The 16803-nt window shown below is 39.2% G+C and overlaps 1 protein-coding gene across 3 annotated transcripts in view; it reads left to right on the top strand.

Annotated features, from left to right (window-relative positions):
- PDE5A (phosphodiesterase 5A) overlaps positions 1 to 6282 on the top strand; it is a 131802-nt gene extending 125520 nt beyond the window's left edge. For all 3 annotated transcript variants that reach the window (XM_058549977.1, XM_058549979.1, XM_058549978.1), the window contains exon 21: positions 1784 to 6282. In XM_058549977.1, the coding sequence (XP_058405960.1) occupies positions 1784 to 1921 (138 nt within the window). In that variant the 3' untranslated portion in view covers positions 1922 to 6282. The remainder of the gene's footprint in view (positions 1 to 1783) is intronic.
- Positions 6283 to 16803: the final 10521 nt, after the last annotated feature.

The raw sequence follows: 16803 nt of genomic DNA, 5'->3' as shown, positions 1-16803 counted from the left end.
CTACCCTCGAGCAGGTATATTGTGCATACTCTCTGTTAGCCTATTCTTTTTAAGTCTAAATTTCACCCTAGATAAGAAAAAATAATCATCTAACTTTTTCTCATTGTCATAGTGTGGCTTTAACATTGTTAAGAAAATTTTTATGAGGATTAAAAGAAGGTAGCTAGAAGAATATTGCAGGTTCCCATTTCCATACACCTGTTGGCTTGGGTTTTTTTTGTTTGTTTGTTTATTTTTAGGTAAAGATATTCTCCCTAAAACATCCAGCTTACCAGTTTAGATGTTTATGCCCCAAGCACAGAAAGTAGATGCTGTCCTTGTCTTTCAAAGTTTAACCAGGAAACTGTCTTAAGTTTTAATTATTTGGGAAAAGAACATTTATCATGGAGTTATCACAGAATGTCAAGACCAGAGGAAACCCTAGAAATCTTCTAATCCAGACATTTCATGGATTCAGTAAAGGAATATGTCAAGTTCATCTTCCAGGGAGCTGGAATATTTGCCCCAGACAGGTAGGTAGTGGGAGAACTGCATCTAGAATCCAGTTCTCACCTAAGTCCAGGGTTCTAGTCATCAAAAGAATTTAATACAGAAGCTGCGGCTGAAGAGGAAAAGAAGAGGAGGAGAGGCAGCAAAAGCAGAAGGAGCATCGGGTGTTCGGCCTCTGTACCACTGTCTCCCCACCTTGTTTTGGCATTCTACTTGTTTACTCCTTTGCAGAAGTATGTTCAGAGCAAGGTTTTGAACACCTTTGAATATCTCATTCTTTACTTAGCAGATCTTTCCTTATTGATTGGATTAAGAGTTCCTCAGTTGAAGATACTAATGTCTTTTGATTTTTCCCCATGCCTGTAAATCTAGTCAAAATTACAATCAGATCACCTATTATAGATTTTATCCTTCCACATTTCATGTTTGTGCAAGGATTCATTTTATTTGAATCTGCTATTAAATTCTATGTGACAGATATGTATTTTTACTATTACATTAGTAATATACTATTTTAGAAAAATCAGAGAATAGAGAAGCAAAAAGAAAGATAAAATCACTTATAATTCCACTACTCTGAGATAATTACCGTCAACCATATAGATGCTTTATGACATCTTCCTGTTTTTCATTTAACAAAAATTGCTTTTTGCAATCCATAATATACATCTTTCTGTTCCAGATGTGTTTCTGTGACATTTTTAATGGCTGCAAAATAGTAACACAATATACCTAACCCTGTTGTTGGGTTATCTCAGTCATTTTGAATGTTTTTCTATTACAAAGAAATCTGCAATGAACATTCTTGGAGCTAAATATTTATGGCACTATAGTTAGTAAATAATAATGCCACACAGAATTATAAATTAATCTTTATTATAATCTTGGATGAAAATCTATTTAAGTACATTGTATAAAACCATTTAATAGAAAAACAAAAAGTAAGCAGTTCCTAGTACAGTCATAGTTAGGGACAGCCATCTGTACTACATAAAAGCAAAATGTATTGTTTCCCTGCAAAGCAGATTCCATGCAGATCGTGTCTCCATAGCTCAATAATGTTATTTTGGAATGTGTGCATTTGCTCTATCTCTCAGCACATACTCCTTGTTTGTATAGCTTAAGAGGACTCATTCGTGAATAATCCATGTATGTGTTCACACAGCTTGTGAAAACTCCAACAGTGGGCCTGCTTGTGAAGCGAGTGTGGGATGTGGCCCTTTGGTACAGGCCTGGGGAGAGGGCTCATTTCCTGGCTTCCTTATAGTTGTTTGCTTTCTTTTTCTTTCTTTAGGTCCTGACCCATGTATCAGAGGACTGTTTCCCTTTGCTAGATGGTTGCAGAAAGAACAGGCAAAAATGGCAGGCTCTTGCAGAACAGCAGGAGAAGATGCTGATTAATGGAGAAAGCAGCCAGGCCAAGCGGAACTGAGTGGCCTATTCGCGCAGAGTTGAAGTTTACAGATGGTGTATTCTGCAGTATGCCTAGTCTTGCTATACACTGTACAGATTTAGTGTATACTTTGCCACTGCTGTATTTTTATTTTTGTACAACTTTTGAGAGCACAGCATGAAATGTTTTTAGGGGACTATTACATATTTTCTGTATATTTGTTTTACGCCACTGAACTGAGATTTTCAATGACACCCACTCTTAGCACATGGATAAGAGCACTGTTTGTGATATGTTGTGTACTGCAAAGTGCAAGTGGCATTGTTGCACTGAGGTTGTTTTTTTTGCTTAGAGATTTTAAATAATTGGTTTTGTGTTTTCTGAATTACCAATCTTTCAAGAATGTTTGGAATCTTTCCTTTCTCAAAAATAAGCTAGGAGCAAATTGAATATATTCTGTGACATTTAAAACCTTCATAGGATAGAGGAAAACGTTGGCTAAGTGGATTTTAAGGGGTATGTTTGTCAACAGTGTATTACCTTAAGAAAAAAAGTTAAAACTCTGAAACAAATGGAAAGTACTATGAGGCAGTATTGTAAAGAAAAAGTATTATTTAATTGATTTGCTATTTTTGTTAGAGAACAGGCAGGAGAGCACTTTCTCATTTCAGTGCAATACATCTATCCAAAGGCTACCATCAAGTCTCTTCAGTCTAACCCATCTGATGGAAAGCAGGGGAAACCTCTTGAGAAGACCCAGTCGCTGACTGTATCGAGGGATGAGTGTGATCCAGAAAGGGCATGGCCATGGATGTCTGTCAGTGAAGAAAAACGTTCTGTTGGAAGACCCTTTGGAGAGTCAGTGAGCGTTTTGAATATTGAACTTCCTTTTTTAAATAGCTTCCTCATCTTTCATCTCCTTACAAACCAAAGTTTATAAGTCAAGAGCTTAAATCTCAACAGGAAATCGAGAAAAAAGTGATAAGTGGAGCACTGACCTGAAGTGAGATTCAACTACAGATAAGAGGGTACAAAATGAATCATTGTTTTTCTCTTTTCAAACGAAGTACAGAGAAAAGTTTTAATTATATAAACAGCAAAGGGCTATCCTTGATATTGGAGTCAAAAATTAAATTGAGGGAGCAGTAAGGTAAGAAACCTTAGGCCTGAATAAAACTTAGCAGTATTGAGTTTGTGATTGAGAGTGCCATATTTTGCTTTATAGGACTAGTCAACCCGGAATCACGGAAGTTGGGGTAGTACCCTAAACGCTGGCCCTGACCTCGTAGTTGGTGGTATTTACTTCTCATAGCTTTTCGTACATTTAGAAAATGTTACCATTTTCTTAGAATTTGAGCCCATTGAAGTGGATTCCCATTGTACATGTGTGCCCCTAACTTCACATTTATTCAGTGTTGCAGAAGTAGGGAATGAATCGAGCAACAGGTTCAGGAAAGGAAAGCCTGCTCCAAATCTGTGGAAATGTTTGGACTTGGGGAGAGTAGGGAGGTGTTTGAGGTCAAAAAAAGTTTCTGAGTTCCTGTCACTAATTTGGATAGAAATCTCTTGAGGATATGGTAATGCAGCATTCTCAAAGACCTTTCACTAAAACATGTTTTCCAATCATATTGTTTTTTCTCTAAACTGCCTAAAATTCAATATGTTTGTTAAGTTTTTAACATTCTGAGTGTGTATATGTATCTTGACATAATGTGGCTTTCTTCTTACCATTCAGGTAAAAACAAAACAAAACAAATTGTATTGTATTGACATTACTTTGTAGTGGTAAAGGCTAGTCTAGAAAGTTATCAGCTATTTAATGTTATATGTATTGTTATTGTAATACTTGTATTTTCAGGATGTTATTCTATTTTATTTTATGGCATACAAATGAGATCTGTAAGGTTGCCTCTTGGTGACACTGGTGTGTAAAGTACACAGACTGTCACTAAAATCATGTGTCTACATACTGGTATACACCTATGCATGCATATGTAATTCCTTAGTATAGAAAAATTGTTTAAAGAATTACAGTCTTTAAAAACTTATCTTTTTTTCATACACATCATGATTTAGCAGTTATGCTAAAATCTATAGACACATATATTAGTAGTCTGTTTAGACCCCCTCTAATATATGTCACTGAGATTTTTAAAGACAGAGACCATGTATGGAGGATTTGTATGTGTGTCACTTAAACAAGCAAGAAGAGATATTTAGATTAGAAATTGTTTGGTTTACCTTTAGATAATGGTTTATTTTACTTTACTAGTTTAGAAATTAAAAGAAGTTTGGCAATGCCATGCCTATTTTATTTTATTGTTGGATGTTTTAGTTCATACAGAAGAAGAATACTTCTTTAGCCTTGGTTAGTTGATTCAAATAATTTTTAATTTTTAGGAAAAATCATTCCATACATGGATTAATATCTGGTACGTGGGCACAACTCAAAGTTTTTGCTTTTATGTAAATATTTCCTTTCCATTATCTTCTCAAGTTGGAAAAATATATATATATAGTCTTCCCCCACCCTACCCTATATTTATATTAGCAATAACTAGTGAAAAGTTGTTCTAGATTAGTTTGTTTTAGTTATAGCTAAGTAGTATGATACCATTTCATTTCCATTTTCAGCCCAAAAAGTCCCGACTATTATACTAATTGTTAAAAGATGTCTATAAAATTGCCTGGCCTTATATTTTTCAGAAGACTGGCCTTTGCCAATCGCAGTCCTGTGTGAACTTGTGTGAGTCACTTAACCGCTGTGTGCCTGATAAGTTGTGCTATTAAAGGAGTTCTGTTTGGGCTAAGCCTTTGTCTTCAAGGAGGATGTCACAGAAGGCAGCTACTATGTCAGCCCTAATGGGCCCTGGAGACCACTGTCAGAAATGGGATACTGGGCTACAGAGCACAGTGATCTAATCCCACATGTCATTTCTTATGTTGAGTTTCCAAGACTGGAAAAGCAAAGACAATACATTTATTCGGCTTCCCACGCAGATCGCTGGTGACTGTGAGATGTAGAGCTCTTTGAGCACCTCGCCTCAAGGTACAAACCCTGACAATGATGTGGTCACCACTGATCTCTTAATTAAGAAGAATAGTTTCCACTGATAGGAGTATTGAAGATAAGAAAGTGTATGAAAATATACTGGACATATTGGATTCTGGGAGGAAACTGGTCACAGATACATTCTTGCCTAGCAGTGAAGTGCCTTTATTTTTAGCATAGAGCACAGATGTTAGACCTACTCCAATTTGATTTCAGTTTTCCTGTGTTTTTCACCAGATTATACTCCTAAAACTTTACAGGCCATCACAAGCAATGCTGTTTTGTTTTTATGAGATCAATTTAAGGTGAGAAGGGGAAAAAGAGTAACTGCTGTCTTCTGTGAACAACTGTAGTTAAAATAAGGTGGTATAATTCAATTGCTCAGTATCGGACATGCATTGATCCACCTTTTATTGAGTCCCTGCCACGTCAGGCATTGTACTCAGCCATGGAGACAGAGCAGTGACCTCAAGGAGCTCACAGTCTCTGCAGGAAAGGCTGGATAAGAGACTTAACCAGCTTCTGATCCTGCTGATTTAACGTTAAAATAACATTATATCACTTTCGTTTTCATCTATAACATATGTATTATACAGTTATTTGAGGACCTTTACCTGGAACTTATTAAGAATCTGTTCGTGAACATCCTGTCTTCTTGCAAGTATGAATCACTTAGCCTGTTGATAGCTTAAAAGAACATCCTATGTACGGAGTCATATATTCCACTATCTGGATTATTTTTCCTTATGTTGGCCAGGTAGAGATTACTCAGAGTTCTCTTAGACTGCTAAATTGTGCACAGTTTTGGACCCCTTCTGCTCCACCACAGGGAGCGAGGAAGAAAGTATTAAAAGCTCACTTTGACCTTCCATATACTTCTCAAAAGCCTGTGTAAACATGTCTTAATGAATGTTGTTGAGAGCAATGTAAATAGTTGAAAATATAAATTTCTATTACAGTTTAAGGAAAAAAAACCTTATGAATCATCACTAGCCACTGTTAATATCTATTTGTATTCTTATACCTTTTCAATATATTTGAACAAATATATAGTTTCTGCCACTATTTTTGTACTAGGATAAAGGAATTACTATGTATATTATGTTTAGCTTTTAAGTCATTTAAAATAATTGTGAATGTTGATTTCTTGTCTTTCCTCTCCCCCCACCATGAGAACCATTTCAGATGACTTCGGTGACAAAAATCACTTTAAAGGACACTTACCCACCTGTGACCCCTGAAGTCACGAGATGGTCAGGGTGGTTTTCCATTGTGAAAACTTGTAAGAACCTATCATTTGTTTGCTCATTTTGCTATGCTTTGTAAAAATAAAAACAATGAATAAGTAGGTATGAGTATTGTGTGATTATCGGGGGACTTTGAATTTTAGGTAGACAGAATGGGGCCAATAGTTTGAGAGACTTTAATCAAACTAACCTATGGTTCTGTTAGCTGAAAAAAACTGTTTTAATAAAATCCTTTCCTTAGTCTAGACTCCTCTCAGTAATAGTCTTCTATATCCTTTGCTGGAAATTTGAGGGCAACATCTTCCATACTCCTCACTTCAAGATCCTAACAACTCCATGGAGGGTGATTATTCCCTGCCTCATGTTGTGTGAGGAGCTAAGGCTTAGGAGTTAAATACTTGCCAGAGGGCATGAGCTGCATTCGAGCCCAGATCTTTCTAGTGTCAAAGCAGGTGTTGATTCCACTTAGTTCTCTTCTTGAGTTGTAACTGTTAAAGGTCCCAAATCCATCCTTAGTGAATCCGATGGGCTACCTAGAAGCATTAGAGACAAGATTTCTGTCACCCGGCAGGTTTGGTTTTGTTTGGGTTTTTACAGTCAACATTCCTTTAGTTCATCTGGTAATAACTAATGCCATGCCTTCACAGAATCCCAGATACCACCGTGCTTCAGTGCTGCTGGTCTAGAGGTGTGGTGGTACAATTAAATGCAGTTTTCTGAGGACCTTTGCCTGGAACTTATTAAGAATCTGTTAGTGAAGAGATTCATTATTTAGTTTTGCCACTAGACAAGCCCTCTTCCTGTGGGGCAGAATATCTAGGTTATGCCTAATTCAGAAAGATAAAGACAAAAATAAAACGAAAGCTCGTGTAAAACAATATGTTAGATTTTCTGGCCACTAGGGAGCGCCCGAGTTACAGTTGCATTTAAAGCAGTAATCCTCCCTGACTGGGTACAAACAGTGAATAAAACTGCTTTCTAAAAGATTTTTACTAGCTAAAGAAAAATAAATGGAAAAAACCAATTGGGAATTAAGACTTGCTGACTGCTGTCTGTCTAGTGATCATTTCTTCAAGATTTTCTCCAAACAATAATTGATATCTGAAGTCTCTGATTGATACTCTATTCCACCCACAGGGACACCATCCCTTCTTGTAGAAAAGAGAAGCATTTGACAACTCTCTTGAACCCACATTCTTGCTATTAGCTGTGCTGCCTTCTCAGCAAACAGGGATTCCTAGGTTTGATATATGCAAATGTAGGATATGATTTTCTATTTTTAAGGCATATAACATAACAGACACTTTGAACTTGCAGAGAATATTCTCTGATTTTAAGCTATATTCAGCTTTAGCAGGAAAAAAAATTATATGTTTCCAGTTCAAAATAAAAATCCACAAGAGTTATGAATGGGACCAAAATAATAATATGTGAAACAAAAGAAATCTGACTAATTAAGTGGCATGCATGATTTCTCTCTCTGGCTTGCCTCATTTTGAGTGTGTGTGTGTGTGTGTGTGTGTGTGTGTGTGTGTGTGTGTCTGTGTATAATATAAACAGGAACTAAGTTAACTCTTTCAGTCATCTGACAACAATCTCGGTGGCACATTTTAGGATTCGTCTTTTTAAACTAAAATCTAAGGGACAAGACTGCATGGCTAAAGGGTAAAAAAATAAAACCATGAATGTGGACTGTCACAACAGCTTTCTATCCCCTATATATATATATCCCCTATATATATCCTCTATAGTAATTCCTTTTAGAGACATATTTCACTTCATATCACTGTTTCCTCTTACCCAGCAGGAGTGTTCTTAGGCTTTATATGACACCAATCCAGCATATTTCTGTAAGAAACAAGCTTCTCCCTTTACCAACCAGCTCTCTGAAAGTCAAGAATTCTCTGGTCTTGCTGATCTGCCCGGACCGAGGAGGAAAGGCATAAAATATGGTCAACAACTACCTCAGCTACAACTTCTCTCTATAGAAAAGCCAAGAGAAGTAGTTACTAAGGGTGCTCTACTGAGTCTGTTAGAATAAATAATATGCTTCTTGGGAGATGAAGGCAGGACTGTGTCATATCATTATTCCCTCCGTTTCTTGAAACCTCTGCTTCTCTTCTATTGTGGCTCCATCCCCTAGGCCTTCAAACATATTTGATTCTCCCCTTCCCTAAAAACAGCTCCCTGAATGACACAGCCCTCCTAAGCTACCAGCATCTCTGCATTCTTTCTTGTACTTTGAAGGTATTCAACAAATAGTGAAAGAATAGATTTCCATCCTTTCCCATTTGACCTAAAATTGAATTTTTTATAAAGAAAGGAAAAAGTAATTCCAGTGCAGGGCAATAGAAAAATCAATACAGGATTTTTAGACATTCTCAGTTGAACAAGAGCTGAAATTTCAGATGAAAAAACAAACTGAATAAAACAATCTTTTAGAAAAAAATACTTGTTTTCTACTGTGAACAATAGTTTACCAGGCTTTTGTTAATAAATTGATAACCAATGGTGGAGTTACTCCCAGTGGAATTTTTACCATATTGCTAGGAGCCAAGGAAAATTCATTCATTCACAAATAGTTGATTCTCTTCTATGTGTCAGGCTGGGGTAAACTAAATAGACATGGTCTCACAGAGCTTCTAGTCCAGTGGAGGCTACACACAAGGGCAAAGAGACTCATTATCTATGCACTGAGGGTGGGAGTGGAGGATACTTAATTCAAACTTGAGGGTTCACAGATGGCTCCCTTAAGGGTGTGACATCTGGTTTAGCCAAGTGAAAAGGGAGAAGAGTACTCCTGGTAGAAGAAACATGTTAAGACCTAGAAGTAGCAGACGAGAGAACTTGAAAGACTTCCCTCGACTTATTTAAATGCTGGTAAATTTTACACTTATGAATGATGAGGATTAAAAATATATTTATAAAGTATAAATATTACATGTACGTATAAATGTTGTATAAAATAAAGCAGGTGTCCTTTAAATGTAAATTTGAGCTCTTAAGAAAGTAAGAGAAATTCCCAGAGGCTAAAATAAAGCTAATTAAAAATCCCAGCAGTAAGCATGTGAGCTGATACTATGTCAGACCTGGGAATATTTGGAGATCTCTATAATGAAGGGGTTTCAATGCCCACCCAGGCAGGAAACATGGTCTTGAGACCCTGTGAAGCATTTGGGGAACAGCCCTCCAAGTAAGGCCAAACCCTTTGAAGAGCTATGCCCTCAATGAACATGTAAAAACTGGGGGGAAGTCCACTCAGAGACACAGGAAAACATAAAGGAAGCACCGCCTGTCTTAATCTTGGGTCTGATTAAAAAAAAAAAATCATAACATTGGGTCTACCCTCATATTCACACAGATTTGGGGTTTGAATATGATCCAGGACTACCCAAGTTAAATTGTAAGCACAAAAAGAAGTCTCAGGCCAGTAATATCCCTGGACACCTGGCAAAAGCAAAGGCAAAATGTCTTTGGAGGAACACAGCCTCAAATAGGCCCATAAAATTTCCACAGAAATTATGCCACTAAAGACAAATTCATAATTCATAATTGCAAAACACGTGAGGAAACAATTCACAATGCAAGAAGTCAGAAGACTTCCACAAGACTGCAGGATCAGATCCCCAACAAACCCAGACAATAGAACTCTTTGATAGAGGCTGTTGGGAGGATCACTGATTCCTCGTTCTTGTGTTTCCAAATGAAGGAACACCCCTAAGGTGACACTCTTGGCCCCTTGTTCCACCTTTCACCCAACTCAGTCAGATGCCTGATTGGAGGGTGACGGCCATCAGTCCACAGTCCTTAAATGGGTGAAGTTAATCTAATAAAATGCAGTAAATGCTGGGGATTTGTTTCTTTTCCTTACTTTTCGACCCTGATCCAGTGCAAGTTGGAAATCCTAGGTAAGTGTGTCCCAGTATGTAGGCTGTCCCAAGGTCTAGCCTGCTGAAGGGGTGAGGACTGAGGCAGGAAGTGTTACACCCATGTTGACCACAGCCTGTTCTCTAAATGCCATATTTACCTGACCACTTCCACAAAGCACTACACCAGCCAGCGTCACATGGTTTTCTTTGAGTGCTATGCCTATCTCCTACAAAGGCTTTCTAGACTGTTTCTCTGCAATACCAATGGGCCATTTCAATCAATGTCCTCTCCAGCCTCTGATCAATGTGGTAAATCTGTGCTTTCTTGGGTCTGTCGTAAGCCATGCCGTTCGAGGGACAGAATGTGCAAATAAGAACATTCTTACTCACCTCTCCTTCCTGCTGGTGGCTGTTGGAAGACAGAGTGAAGTCAACAGTGAAAAAGATCCCATTTTAGGAATGCGGTGTATATGGCCTAAAGAGTTCAAGAAAAGCATGGTTAGAAGTTGATCTGTTTTATATTTAAAATTCTGAAAAGTAAATTTAACATGACCAGAAATTATCATTCACATTTTTCTTCAGCCTATTCTAAGACTTGCATTGGTGATAATCATTAACGAAGCACCCTAACAATCACTGGACTGTTTTCATAGTCAGCACAATGGATGAGGCAGCGTCGTGGGTAATAATATACCCAATACAAATAAATAGTATTAGGGAACCGCAGAGACAAGAAGAGCTAATATTATTTCCATATAAACACATTCTAAAGAGCCATGGCATTGTGAGTATAACAGTTACTTTTTTCTCTCAGTGAGTTATGAAATTAGAGAGGAAGAGCACGTCTGACGATAAAAAACACAAGCAGATGGTTCTCGGACCTGAACAAGAAGAGGTGGTACCTGGACACTACCAATGCGAATTGATTTTCACATGCACTAATTGGACAAGGGACTATGTAATTATGTCTTCTCTACTTAATTTTCTAAATTTTCACTGAAATATCATTGTATTAGTTTCCTATTGCTGGTGTAACAAATTATCACAGATGTATTGACTTAAAACAACACAAATTTATTATCCTACTGTTCAAGAGATCAAAAGTCTAAAATGTGTCTGCAAGGCTACATTACTTCTAGAAGCCACTTTCTTGCCTTTCTGAGCTTTTAGAGGCTGCCTGCACTGCTTAGTTTGTTGTCTCTTCCTCCATCTTCAAAGCCAGCAGTGTAACATCTTTAAAGGGCTCTCTCTTTCTCTCTTACACACACACACACACACACACACACACACACACACACGACCTACCTCTGCTCCCATCTTCACATTTCCTTCTCTAACCCTCTTATAAGGAGGCTTATGATTACCTTGGGCCCATCCAGATAATCCAGGATGATCTTCCCATTTCTTTTTAGTTTTTTGTAAGGAAGATCAGCCCTGAGCTGACATCCATGCCAATCCTCCTCTTTTTGCTGAGGAAGAATGGCCCTGGGCTAACATCCATGCCTATCTTCCTCCACTTTATGTGGGATGCCGCCACAGCATGGCCTGACAAGCGGTGCGTCGGTGCGCACCCGGGATCCGAACCCGGCAGCCAGCAGCAGAGCGCGCGCACTTAGCCACTATGCCACAGGGCCAGCCCCGACCTTCCCATTTCAAAATACCTAACAATCACATCTGCAAAGTCCCTTCAGCCATGTAAGGGGACGTGTTCACAGGTTCCAGGGATTAGGATGTGGACATCTTTGGGGGCCATTATTCTGTCTACCAGTCACTATCTCTCACAGGCGCTCATGAATTTTGTAGTACATTTTTTTTGGTGAGATTTTTTTTAATAGACTATTTTTTTAGAACAATTTTGGATTCACAGCAAAACTGAACAGAAAGTACAGAGTTTCCAAATATCCCATCACCCCACATGCACAGTCTCCCCCACTATCAACATCGCACCCCAGAGTGGTACAATTGTTTCAGTCAATGAACCAATACTGACACACCGTTGCCACCTAAAGTCCAAAGTTTACATTAGGGTTCACTCTTGGTGTTGTACATTCTATGGGTTTGGACAAATGTATAATGATATGTATCCATCATTATAGTGGCGGAGCAGTTTCATTGCCCTAAAAATCTTCTATGCTCTGCCTATGAATCCCTCCTTGCCCCCTAATACCTGGCAACCACTAATTTTTTTAAATTTAAAGAATTTATTTTTTAGAGCATTTTTAGCTTCACAGAAAAATAGAGAGGAAGGTACAGAGAGTTCACATATACCCCCTGCTTGTATCCATCACTATAGTATCATACAGAGTAGATCCACGGCCCTAAAAACCCTCTGCACTCTGCCTATTAATCCTTCTTCCCTCCCTCAGCCCCTGGCAACCACTGATTTTTCTTTTTTTTTTTTTTACTGTCTCCATAGTTTTGCCTTTTCCAGAATGTTATAGAGTTGGAATCATACATTATGTAGCCTTTAACAATTGGCTTCTTCCACTTAGTAATATGCATCTAAGATTCTTCCATGTCTTTTTTTTGGCTTGCTAGCCCATTTCTTTTTAGCTCTTAATAATATTTCATAGTATGGGTGTACCACTTATATTTTTGAGTCAAATTGTTTATATATATAGACAGGGGCCTCACACACCCAAGGGGCTGCCCTGCCCTGAAGCCTCAAGAAAAATTTAAATTCTGTCCAGTACACTCCTTTTAGGCAAGCAAAGAATTTATATGATAAAGTAGATTTTATGAGGTTTTTGAAAGATATAAACAAAACGTGTTAAGTGCCCAGTACAGAAAGTACAGTAAATAGACTAGTAGACTTCTATTATTGTTATTATTACAATGATGATAATGATGAAAGATTTCTATCCCAGAAGTTAAAATAAAATCTTCTATTCTAAAGAAGATAAAATTTGACTATTGAAAGCACATCTAGAATGAATTAAACTTAGATTGTGCTTTGCCATTTACCAAGCTCTTTCACATACACAACCTTATCTCATCTTGACAGCAATTCTGCACTAAAGGCATTATTTTCATTCCTGATTTTCAGATGATGACACTGAGTCCCAGAGACTCAGTTGTTTCACATCTTGTAATTTGCAGAGTTGCCACCTGAACCCGTCTTCCCACACCAAATCTGGTACACTTTGCATTACACAATAGTTCCACTCTCTAAGGGTTCCAAATGGTCAGGCTTTTATTATGTAAATAGGTAATTTTCAAAGTGTGGTTCCTGGACCAGCAGCATCAGCATCACGTGTTGAAAATGCAAATTCTCCGGCCCCATGCCTGATCTACTGAGGGTCAGGCCAAGCAATCTGAGTTTTTTATTAGCCCTGCAGGTTACTCCAATGTGAGCTCAAGTTTGAGAACCACTGATCCAAGACATTGCTCTTTTCTTCTAATTTTACAATCCCAAGATGAAAGAGATAACGAGACAGCCACACCAAAACTGTTTAAATAATGACTCCATTAAAGTAACACTTTTATTAGAGAGACCCCTAAAATTTTGAAGGATTCAAACTTCAAACACCTTTCAATGAGTCATTGAACCATTGAAGCCAACTCATTGAAAATGCTGTTTCAATTATATGGATTTTTCATCTCAACAAAAGTACAACATATTCCATCCATATAGGGAAGAGAGAAGTCAAAACAAGGGAGGTTTCAAATTAAGTTTCAGCAGGGGCAGAAGCAGGATAATCATGATGATTTCCAGAGTTTCCTCTCCTTCTATGTTATCTACAATTGCTTCAGCAGGACCTTAAAAGACTAGCTCCACTATCAGTCCTTCTCCCCCTCATAGATCTTACCCTTGGAGAACAAACACTTCACTGCAAAAGGCCAGAATGATGAGATTCAGTCCTCTCACATTTGGAACAAAGACAAATTGGATGTGGTATGTCAGCCTGAGACGGCAAAGTGAGAGCTGACATCTTATCTGTTATAGATACCCTTACTGGTGATCCACCAAATTGTTTCTAGATCTAAGAGTAGAGGACAATGGTGCTCTTTCTGATATATCATCTAAATATGTCATGGGTTGGATCAACATCCAGGAGCAATTTGGGAGGGTAAAGACTCCTGCCAGCTACCACCCTGGAGGTCCAACAGTCACTGTTCATTATCAGAACCAAGGGATCAGTTCAATTTTGAAAGGGGCCCCAGGGAAGACTCTGGCAAAAACCATCCCTGAGGAAAAGCAGTCTGTTCCAAGTCTATGAGAGAGAGTAAGCATTTCGAAGGAGATTTAAGAGAGGAGGTGAGGCTAGTGGTGCTTTCACCAGAAGCCAAAATCCACGGTAGGGCTGGTCCCTGCTCAGCCCTCGGCCTTCCTTGCTGCTACAGTTTGGAGCTTCTTCAAAACCTAGGTAAACTCCAGATGAGGATGGGGCTTCCAACTGCGTGGGGAAAGAGAGCTCTTCCCTGGCCAGGGATGAGGTCCTGATAACCATCCTGCTGGTACGGTGAAGCATGTTACTGCCCTGAGCCCTGCACCTTAGTCGGCCCCCAAGAGCTATGAAGGCTGTGTCCTGGGGACAATTGGCAGGTGATTTCATGCCCAAAGAGGCCTTTTCCATAGAATTACCAGAAAACAATTCTTTGCATTACAGTAAGGACTGTGAGCAGAGTAGAGGGAAGGAGGTGAACATTTATTGGGCAGTAACTATGTGTCAGACCCCTTCCATACATTAACTCATTTTATCCTCATAAGAATATCATTAAGTAGATAATTTTATCCCCATTTTTCAGACAGGAAAATAAGGCAGAGAAGGTTATGTTACTTACTCAAAGTCACAAGCTTGCAAGTGGCATAGCTGGAATATGAACTCAGGTCTGGCTTCAAAGTCCCTGCTCTCACTACTGCGCTGCCACAGCAGATGGGGCCCAGGGGGCTGACTACCTGTCTTGGAGAGAAAGTCATTTCAGGCCTTCCTGTGTGAGCTGTCACCCACAGATCAATGAAGATTGCAGTGTATACGTCACCTGTGCCATCTTTCTTGGCCTGCAGACACACATCCTGATCACACTGTCCTGAGAGAGAATCATTATGCACTTCTCCTACCACCGAAGAAGGGGTGGAGGTCACAGACAGCTGAGTTGGGAGTTTTTCTCTGGATGCTCCTTATTTATGCCATCTACTCCCCTTTCTCCATCCAAACCTCCTTCCTCCATTTACCTCCACACATGCCAGTCAAATGAAAACCATCATCAATTTTTTTATCTCTTAACACGAGGGAAAAAAAGGGCTGAGGTGAGCATTTTATTGCAAAGGTAGCCACACAGCATTTGCTGCAATCTGCTTCTTTCAGCATAATCCTCTAAGCGCTCTTTTATTTGCCCTAAAGCTTTATATACAACATAGTCATAACTATCAATGATATTTCAGCCAGTTAATCATTCATTTGTGATAGCCTAAGTCAGAAGAACAGTTTTCTGTGAAGTTTGTTTTCGTTTTCAAGCTGGTCAAACTAACCCCTTATAGAAAGACTCCTTTCTTCTTGGGACATATATCTATCACTCCCCACTGGGGACTTATTTATTTAACTATTACAGAATAGTGACATATTAACTAATACTTTCCTTTGTATTTGTCAGCTACAATTATATCCTTCTTTTAACAAGCTATGTGCCAGGACAATTCCATGACAGAATGCAGTCTCTAGGGCAGGGTTCCTGGGCAGCACTAACCTATGGAATTGCTTGCCAGGCAGATGAAACAATTTGGAATGGAACAGGAATAGAGCAGCTGTAGGCAGCCCAGGCTGTTCTGTCACGGCCTTGAGGTAGGAACACCTACCCTCATCTGTGTGAGAGTTGATTTTACTGTGGCCATTTGGCCAACTAATCTACTTGAGGAATTTCTCCTAAGGCAATATAGATGTGCATACACTGCAAGGGTGGGGCATCAGCTGCAAAGATATGGTATACTCGTATTAATAACCATTTTATAGTGCTCTATCCTCAATAAGTAGAATATCTGGATCTGGGAAATAAAGAGTAAAAATAGAAGTGGTCCTGTTGCCATCACTTCCTACTCCTTCAACTCTGTGAGTTAGAAATCCTATTTCCCAACACACCAATAGGCAAAGAAAGAAGTCACCATCCTGGCAGGAGTAACTGACCCAGAGTATCAGAAGACAGGGTTGCTTGTACACAACAGGAGCAGGAAAGAATATGTTTGGTACCCAGGTGTTCCAACGGAGCATCTTTTAGTATTTTTTTCCAAATTTTGAAAGAAAATGGATAAGTGCAGCAGCCACAGTGTGAGAAGGGCATCACGGCCAGGGTCCCAGGCTCCTGAGGGAAAGCCTCCAAGGGCAAGGCAAATCTAGAATGGGTAATAGAAGAGAGAAACGATAAGCATCATTTGTGACCACTAGGACAGCTGCCACCACTGGGCTAATAGTTCATCCCACTATCCTTCCCCTTCTCCCCAGAGAAAGAGACCAACCAGGATCTCAGAGGAGCTATTCCCAGATGAGGCAAACTTATTATATTAAGCAAGTGTGATCCGAGCAGTGCCAGAGGTAGATTTTAGTTAGTCCGTGGTGTACTGACAAGATTCATCTCCCACTCTAGCCACCCTCCCTCAACCTATACACACACAGCGCCAGAGCATAAAGGCACTCACTCTCCAGGCTGTCAGGATCTTTGACTGCTAACAGTGTCAGCTCACAGCTGGGCCCAGAAATTGTCCTGGTCCTAAGGGAGCTGCCTGGCTCAAGGTTACCCACTCTCTCCAGGGACAACACT

The sequence above is a fragment of the Diceros bicornis genome, chromosome 11 (assembly GCF_020826845.1).
Source record: "Diceros bicornis minor isolate mBicDic1 chromosome 11, mDicBic1.mat.cur, whole genome shotgun sequence".
NCBI lineage: Eukaryota > Metazoa > Chordata > Mammalia > Perissodactyla > Rhinocerotidae > Diceros > Diceros bicornis.
Note: the sequence above shows the minus strand (reverse complement) of the source record. Positions and strands in the feature narration are given on the sequence as shown.